General features: G+C 48.2%; 1 protein-coding gene across 1 annotated transcript in view; it reads right to left on the bottom strand.

Annotated features, from left to right (window-relative positions):
- The window catches only part of dip2cb (disco-interacting protein 2 homolog Cb), a 32641-nt gene that overhangs the window by 6992 nt on the left and 16928 nt on the right, over positions 1 to 8721 (bottom strand). The window contains 15 exon segments of the mRNA XM_008335060.3: positions 52 to 188; positions 287 to 367; positions 1616 to 1716; positions 1890 to 2091; positions 2200 to 2314; positions 2433 to 2641; positions 3463 to 3599; positions 4032 to 4171; positions 4256 to 4370; positions 4455 to 4574; positions 5007 to 5100; positions 5751 to 5815; positions 5904 to 6006; positions 6342 to 6451; positions 8536 to 8659. Coding sequence (XP_008333282.2) covers positions 52 to 188; positions 287 to 367; positions 1616 to 1716; positions 1890 to 2091; positions 2200 to 2314; positions 2433 to 2641; positions 3463 to 3599; positions 4032 to 4171; positions 4256 to 4370; positions 4455 to 4574; positions 5007 to 5100; positions 5751 to 5815; positions 5904 to 6006; positions 6342 to 6451; positions 8536 to 8659 — 1853 coding nt within the window.

The following is an 8721-nucleotide window of genomic DNA, read 5'->3' on the forward strand; positions in this document are numbered from 1 at the left end:
GTTGGGGGGTCGGGGGGTCAGGGGGGGGCTTTCCTCAGTCCACAGACAAACAGTGACTCAGTACCTGGAGGGTAGACCAGTGCAATGTGCTCTCCGTCCTGTAGGTGGCCTCGTTCAGCCAACATGGTGGCTATTTTTTCAGCTCGTTTGTGAAGCTGGACACACGTGAGAGAGCTGGCTATCGCCCCCTGGAGGTCACACGCACACACAGACGGACAAATGTGATTAGCTTTTGAAGGAGTTCTTCGGCCGTGATGTTCACGTCTGGGTCTGTGTCGGCTCTTACTCTGGAGTTGAGCAGCGTGTACAGGACGTGGTCTGGAGTGGTCTGAGCTCTCCACTGTAGAACCTCAGACAGGAAGAGGAACTGGAGGACACACACACACACACACACACACACTTAGCTGCGTGCTAACAGCAACCTTCCACGGCGGAGACATTTTCTTTCTTCAGCCCAAATTTCACGTTTGTCTCACTGGACTTTAGAGTTCAACAACGAGACAGAGTTTTATTTTCTGGACTCCTGAATGTTTCATGGTCCGCTGTGGATTATTTATGACTCTGACACTGTGTGTGTGTGTGTGTGTGTGTGTGGATTTAGCTTTAGGGTCTTAAACCAGCGCTGCGTCTCAGCTGAGCGGAGGCGAAGGCACCATGAATCAGATTAAAAATCAGAGATTTTAGTTCAGACCAAAGCCCATGGAGAAAATCAGAGATTTTTGTTCAGACCAAAGTCCATGGAGAAAATCTGTGATTTTAGTTCAGACCAAAGTCCATGGAGACATTTAGAGATTTTAGTTCAGACCAAAGTCCATGGAGACATTTAGAGATTTTAGTTCAGACCAAAGTCCATAGAGAAAATCAGAGATTTTAGTTCAGACCAAAGCCCATGGAGAAAATCAGAGATTTTTGTTCAGACCAAAGTCCATGGAGAAAATCTGTGATTTTAGTTCAGACCAAAGTCCATGGAGACATTTAGAGATTTTAGTTCAGACCAAAGCCCATGGAGAAAATCAGAGATTTTTGTTCAGACCAAAGTCCATGGAGACATTTAGAGATTTTAGTTCAGACCAAAGTCCATGGAGACATTTAGAGATTTTAGTTCAGACCAAAGCCCATGGAGAAAATCAGAGATTTTAGTTCAGACCAAACCTCATGGAGAAAATCAGAGATTTTAGTTCAGACCAACGTCCATGGAGAAAATCAGAGATTTTTGTTCAGACCAAAGTCCATGGAGAAAATCAGAGATTTTTGTTCAGACCAAAGTCCATGGAGACATTTAGAGATTTTAGTTCAGACCAAAGCCCATGGAGAAAATCAGAGATTTTTGTTCAGACCAAAGTCCATGGAGACATTTAGAGATTTTAGTTCAGACCAAAGCCCATGGAGAAAATCAGAGATTTTTGTTCAGACCAAAGTCCATGGAGAAAATCAGAGATTTTTGTTCAGACCAAAGTCCATGGAGAAAATCAGAGATTTTTGTTCAGACCAAAGTCCATGGAGAAAATCTGTGATTTTAGTTCAGACAGATGCAGCAGCTGCTGGTCCACTGCTGCTGATGACATCATCGTGTCAATCCCTCTGCCTCACACACGTACACACAAACATCCCTTGCCTGATCGTTGTCTTCGATCTGACCCAGATCTCTGCCGCTGGCCTGAGCGATTCTTTTCCCTGACACCAGGTTCCCCACCATCACTGACGCCGGGCCGATCTCTGAATTAGAGCAGAGTAGAGAAGGTGAAGCTGTAGCTGGAAAACAAGCTAAATGTTAGCCACAAAAAAAAAAAAAATGAATGAACCCTGATGAGCCACGACAAAAAGCAGCGAAAAGTATTTTCTAAGAATCAACTGATGTAGAAGTCCCGTCAGAAACGCTGACTCAGCACCTGGCTGCTTCTGTCGGGGTTTGGGCAGGTTGGTGACGCAGGTGTGTGGACACAGAAGCACGTTGCAGGGGTGCAGCGCCCCCTCCAGGAAAAGCTGCTTGGTCTCCGACAGGTGGATTCCACCCAGTGGGGTTTTTGGCAGAGTGTTGGAGGGAACCAGGGCCAGGCAGTACAGCCCCACCTGGTGGATGCTGTCTATGGCCTGCAGGGAGGAAGACACAGCTTGTTGTTACGCGTCCGACTGAGCACAGGTCCAAAGGTGATGATGAAACGGAGGGTCGGGGGACAACGGGCGGACGTTCCCACCCACCTGCAGGACTCGGCTCATCCACTGGAAACTGTCCTCCTCCGTGGAGTCAGGACGCTGCTCCGCCACCACCACCATCCTGTCGTCATGGAGCACCGAGATGGAGAACACTGCAATCCTGCTCTCACACACACACACACACACACACACACAGCCTTAAAACTAGCCTGAAGCTAAAGGTTTTAACCTCAGCTGCAGCAGAAAGCACAGGAAGTGATGTCACGGCGGACGCCCACCTGCCTCTGTAAACAAACTTCATCGGCTCCACGGCCAGCGCCGTGGCCACGATGTCGTCGGCGTTGTGCCGACGCCCCCCCACCACCATCAGACCGTCCATCTTCCCCACCACGAAGATCAGGCCGGAGGGTCCGATGAAACCCAGCAGACCCGTCCTGGTGAAGGGGAGGTCCCTGATGGGGGCGCCGTCCTCCGACATGGGAAACACCTGACAGGAAGCAGAGAGGAGATTCTGTGAGGAGGAGGGAGGAGGAAGAGGAGGGAGGAGGAGGAGGAGGAGGAGGAGGAAGAGGAGGAGGAGGAGGAGGAAGAGGAGGAGGAGGAGGAGGAGGAAGAGGAGGAGGAGGAGGAGGAGGAAGAGGAGGAGGAGGAGGAGGAAGAGGAGGAGGAGGAGGAGGAGGAAGAGGAGGAGGAGGAAGAGGAGGGAGGAGGAGGAGGAGGGGGGAGGAGGAGGAGGAGGGAGGAGGAAGAGGAGGGAGGAGGAGGAGGAGGAGGGAGGAGGAAGAGGAGGGAGGAGGAGGAGGAGGAGGAGGAGGAAGAGGAGGAGGAGGAGGAGGAGGAGGAAGAGGAGGAGGAGGAGGAGGAAGAGGAGGAGGAGGAGGAGGAAGAGGAGGAGGAGGAGGAGGAGGAAGAGGAGGAGGAGGAGGAGGAAGAGGAGGAGGAGGAGGAGGAAGAGGAGGAGGAGGAGGAGGAAGAGGAGGAGGAGGAGGAGGAAGAGGAGGAGGAGGAGGAGGAAGAGGAGGAGGAGGAGGAGGAAGAGGAGGAGGAGGAGGAGGAAGAGGAGGAGGAGGAAGAGGAGGGAGGAGGAGGAGGAGGAGGAGGAAGAGGAGGAGGAGGAAGAGGAGGGAGGAGGAGGAGGAGGAGGAGGAGGAAGAGGAGGAGGAGGAGGAGGAGGAGGAAGAGGAGGAGGAGGAGGAGGAGGAGGAGGAGGAAGAGGAGGAGGAGGAGGAGGGAGGAGGAGGGGGGAGGAGGAGGAGGAGGGAGGAGGAAGAGGAGGGAGGAGGAGGAGGAGGGGGGAGGAGGAGTGACCTCGAAGGTGTTCTTGGTCAGTCCTGCCAGGCCGTAGTACGTAGATCCAGAGGCCACAGAACCAACACACAGCTCTCCGATCTCATCCACCTTACAGAGGAAAGGAACGCCTTCAGGTCTGACCACACACATCACAGCTGCAGGGGGGGGTCAGGGGGGGGAGACAAAGCACACAGTTAACTCAAAGGTAGCTTAGTGTTAGCCTGAGATAAAACACATAAAAAGCTAAAGGTTAGCGGATCAGAAGTCAGCAGAACACAGCTGAGACTCAGACTCTGTCCAGGACAGAGTCCAGGACAGAGTCCATGACCAGATCCTGGACTCTGTCCTGGACCAGAACCAGGTCTGGTCCAGGACAGGGTCCAGGACAGAGTACAGGACAGAGTCCAGGACAGAGTCCAGAACAGAGTCCAGGACAGGGTCCAGGACAGAGTACAGGACAGAGTCCAGGACAGAGTCCAGGACCAGATCCTGGACTCTGTCCTGGACCAGAACCAGGTCTGGTCCAGGACAGAGTCCAGGACAGAGTCCAGGACAGAGTCCAGGACAGAGTCCAGGTCTGGTCTCACCTCCAGGCATGACGGATCCCACGTCCTGCAGCGTGAGGACGGACAGCTTGTCCTCCGAGTCCTCTCGGATCACGCCGTGACTCAGACTCTGCATGGACAGCACGCTGCGGCCGGGGGGGGCGGACTCCTCTGCCAGCGGCCTGCGGGGGGCGGTAAGGAGGCTTTAGAATTTAGGGATGGGAAACACACCCTGGTAAAAACAACAGCGTCAGACGTTGGTCCACCTCCTGAGAGCCACAGTCAGAGCCTCGGAGCTGCTGACGCAGGGACAGACCACCTCTGACCTCAGACCTTTGGACTGGAACACGTTGACGAAGGCGTCGCAGGACGAGACGGACCCTGAGAGACGGACACAGAGGGGAGGGGTCATGGTGGGTCTGTCTGTGTCTGTGTGTGTGTGTGTGTGTGTGTGTGTGTTCTTACAGGGATTTGAACCATCAGCCACCACCAACATTCTCAGGGAGCTCAGGTTGACGTCTCTCTGGTCCCGGTGGGCCACCAGAGCCCAGTGCATGTCCCGCGACTTCACACACGCTACTTTAGCTGAAAACACACACACACACAATTAATGACATAATAGAAATACAAACAACTCTCTGGCGCCACCTGCTGACCACACTAGCAAACTTTTCTCTTTGTCTTTTTTTTTCAATCTTTAGATACATTTTTATCCCTTCAACAGGGAACTAAAATCAACCACCAGGGGGCGTCACTAAGAGCTGTACTCTGTACTCTGTCCTGGATGTACATGTTCCTGTGTATAATACACAGAGTACACATGGTACTACTTCATCTAGAACAGGTAACAGTCGTGGTAACGGATGTGGGTCGACAGCCGCCCTGCGTCGTTAGCGTTGATCAGTTCATGTGTCTGTCCTTCTGTGAGGGTTAGCTTAGCTTAGCTTAGCTGAAATACGTCAGTTAGAGTTGGATCACAGGGAGAACAGTGTCCAGACCCAGGAGGGTTGACCTCACCTTTGAACTGGCAGACCTTCTGGATCCAGGACAGAGGGTTGACCTTCATCAGGGCGTAGGGTACGCTGACGACATGCATCATATTCCTCACACTCTGACACACACACACACACACCAAACAGGTCAGAGGTCAGTATACAGCAACAAGTCAACGAATCAGGTGAACACACAGTTTAACACTTTGTGGTCGAAGCTAAAATGTTAACTTTTAAGTCTTTGAGTTTCTGCACAAAAGAAGTCCATAGAGAAAATCAGAGATTTTAGTTCAGACCAAAGTCCATGGAGGAAATCTGTGATTTTAGTTCAGACCAAAGCCCATGGAGAAAATCAGAGATTTAGTTCAGACCAAAGTCCATAGAGAAAATCAGTGATTTTAGTTCAGACCAAAGCCCATGGAGAAAATCAGAGATTTTAGTTCAGACCAAACCTCATAGAGAAAAACAGAGATTTTAGTTCAGACCAAACCTCATAGAGAAAAACAGAGATTTTAGTTCAGACCAAACCTCATAGAGAAAAACAGAGATTTTAGTTCAGACCAAAGCCCATGGAGAAAATCAGAGATTTTAGTTCAGACCAAAATCAGTGATTTTCTCTATGAGGTTTGGTGTTGGAAAGGGAACAGTTTCCAATCAACACAAACTTGATTTTTGTACTGGGTCAACATAAATGACAGTGCAACTTCCTGACCCCAGATTTGTCCTAACTATGTTTATCAGCCCCATCTGGTGGTGGACGTTCACTCACAGTTTGGACGGCGTGCCACAGTCCTACATCCTTCTTGAAGTCTAATACATTCACTATGGTTTCAGCTGCAGGAGAGAAAATACAGACGAGATGAGTTCAGTCTGATGTCAGTGGTGATGGGAGAATGTGTGTGTGTGTGTGTGTGTTTTATACCTTCAGTGTAAGAACACAGCTGTGTGAGGGCCTGGCAGTGAGTCAGCATCGCTGCCCTGGTCACCGTCACGCCGAGGACGCTGCCGTCCTTACACGTCTTATACTAAACACACAGACACAGACGGAGTGTGTGTCATGAGCTAATGAAGCTGTGGTTAGCAGCTAGCGTGTTAGCAACTACCGCTAAACACATGATGAAACAAAACAAGTATCCACTCTAGCACTAGTTGTAGAGATGACTAGATGGATGGATGGATGGATGTTGGATGGATGGATGGATGGGTGGATGGATGGGTGGATGGATGGATGTTGGATGGATGAATGTTGGTTGGATGGATGGATGGGTGGATGTTGGATGGATGGTATAATCCATTCACTCAGTTCGACGACGGGGGAAACGATTATTAACAGGATAAAACGTAGTTGTGAGTTCGTTACCTCGATGTAAGCCGTCTCTCTGTTGGCCTCCTTGATGTGTGGGAACCAGTCACGTGGTGGTTTTGACAGGTGTTTGGACTCTGTGACAAACCACAGGACCTTAGGCCAACCTGGACACAGACGTGGAGAACGGAGTTAGTTTAACTAGTTTAACTAGTTTAACTACAGCTCCATGGAGAAAAACAGAGATTTTAGTTCGGACCAAAGTCCATGGAGAAAATCAGTGATTTTAGTTCAGACCAAAGTCCATGGAGAAAAACAGAGATTTTAGTTCGGACCAAAGTCCATGGAGAAAATCAGTGATTTTAGTTCAGACCAAAGTCCATGGAGAAAATCAGTGATTTTAGTTCAGACCAAAGTCCATGGAGAAAAACAGAGATTTTAGTTCGGACCAAAGTCCATGGAGAAAATCAGAGATTTTAGTTCAGACCAAAGTCCATGGAGAAAATCAGTGATTTTAGTTCAGACCAAAGTCCATGGAGAAAAACAGAGATTTTAGTTCAGACCAAAGTCCATGGAGAAAAACAGAGATTTTAGTTCGGACCAAAGTCCATGGAGAAAATCTGAGATTTTTATGCTCCATAAAAATCTCAGATTTTCTCTATGGAATTCAGTCCATAATCCTTTACAAATGTACATATTCCAAAGAAAAAGCATCTTTATGTTATTTTTTCACATTAGCGATTGTAGCTGAAAAATGTTATCCCTGTCTCTTTTTGTTTTTACGTCTTTTGCATCTTTGCTTCTACCACCAGGAGGTGCTAGCACTGTGTGGAATCAGTGCATCGTGTTTAGAACCTCTTTAAAACTCTGTATTGTTCCTTTAACACCAGAAAGGAACCCAGTGCTAACAGTATCAGTCAGAAGTAGATGAGGTTAAAACCTGCTGATCGATCAGAGAAGAGCACTTTACACTGATGACACACACACACACACACACACAGTAAACCCAGCAACAGCCTCACACTGCTATTTATACATCCATTAGAGAAAATCCAACAGTGATTTCTCATCAGCAGGACATTCTCTCCCTCCATGTCTCTCTCTCTTTCTCCTCAGCCATGCTTTCCCAAGGTCTCTCTATCACTGTGTTCTCCATTAGTCAGCCAGCTGTCTGCTGCCATCAGTCTTTCCATTTATCCTAATGAAAGACGCAGCTAAGCTGTGCTGAAATAGGAGCAGAGAGAGGGGGGGGAGGGGTCTTCATCAGCTGTGTGAACAAACTCTGATGTCATTAATAATACATTATCTTTCCTGTTTAATACACACCACTGAATAAAACTGGGAACTGACAATAAATAAGTTGATCTCTCTTTAAAACCAAACCTTGTTTAGAGAATCAGAAATCTCTGATTTTCTCCATGGACTTTGGTCTGAACTAAAATCTCTGATTTTCTCCATGGACTTTGGTCTGAACTAAAATCTCTGATTTTCTCCATGGACTTTGGTCTGAACTAAAATCTCTGATTTTCTCCATGGACTTTGGTCTGAACTAAAATCTCTGATTTTCTCCATGGACTTTGGTCTGAACTAAAATCTCTGATTTTCTCCATGGACTTTGGTCTGAACTAAAATCTCTGATTTTCTCCATGGACTTTGGTCTGAACTAAAATCTCTGATTTTCTCCATGGACTTTGGTCTGAACTAAAATCTCTGATTTTCTCCATGGACTTTGGTCTGAACTAAAATCTCTGATTTTCTCCATGGACTTTGGTCTGAACTAAAATCTCTGATTTTCTCCATGGACTTTGGTCTGAACTAAAATCTCTGATTTTCTCCATGGACTTTGGTCTGAACTAAAATCTCTGATTTTCTCCATGGACTTTGGTCTGAACTAAAATCTCTGATTTTCTCCATGGACTTTGGTCTGAACTAAAATCTCTGATTTTCTCCATGGACTTTGGTCTGAACTAAAATCTCTGATTTTCTCCATGGACTTTGGTCTGAACTAAAATCTCTGATTTTCTCCATGGACTTTGGTCTGAACTAAAATCTCTGATTTTCTCCATGGACTTTGGTCTGAACTAAAATCTCTGATTTTCTCCATGGACTTTGGTCTGAACTAAAATCTCTGATTTTCTCCATGAGGTTTGGTGTGGGAGAGTGAGGTCTGTAGTTTTCAGTGTTCTGGGTCACTGTGGTCTGTTGAGATCCACACAGGGTTTGTTTATTTGTTTGTCTGTGGATGGCTGACCTTTGAACTGAGGTATCTCCCCCGTGGAGCTCTTGGGCAGACCTTTATGGCAGACGTCACTGGTCAGAGCCACCGTCACGCCACAGCTCCCCAGCAGAAACCCGATCTGCTGACTGCCAGCGTCCTGCACACAGAGCAGCAGACTGAACATCCGTGACCAGCCAGACTACAGCCTGGTCTGATCAC

The sequence above is a fragment of the Cynoglossus semilaevis genome, chromosome 20 (assembly GCF_000523025.1).
Source record: "Cynoglossus semilaevis isolate Cse_v1.0 chromosome 20, Cse_v1.0, whole genome shotgun sequence".
NCBI classification, from domain to species: Eukaryota; Metazoa; Chordata; class Actinopteri; order Pleuronectiformes; family Cynoglossidae; genus Cynoglossus; species Cynoglossus semilaevis.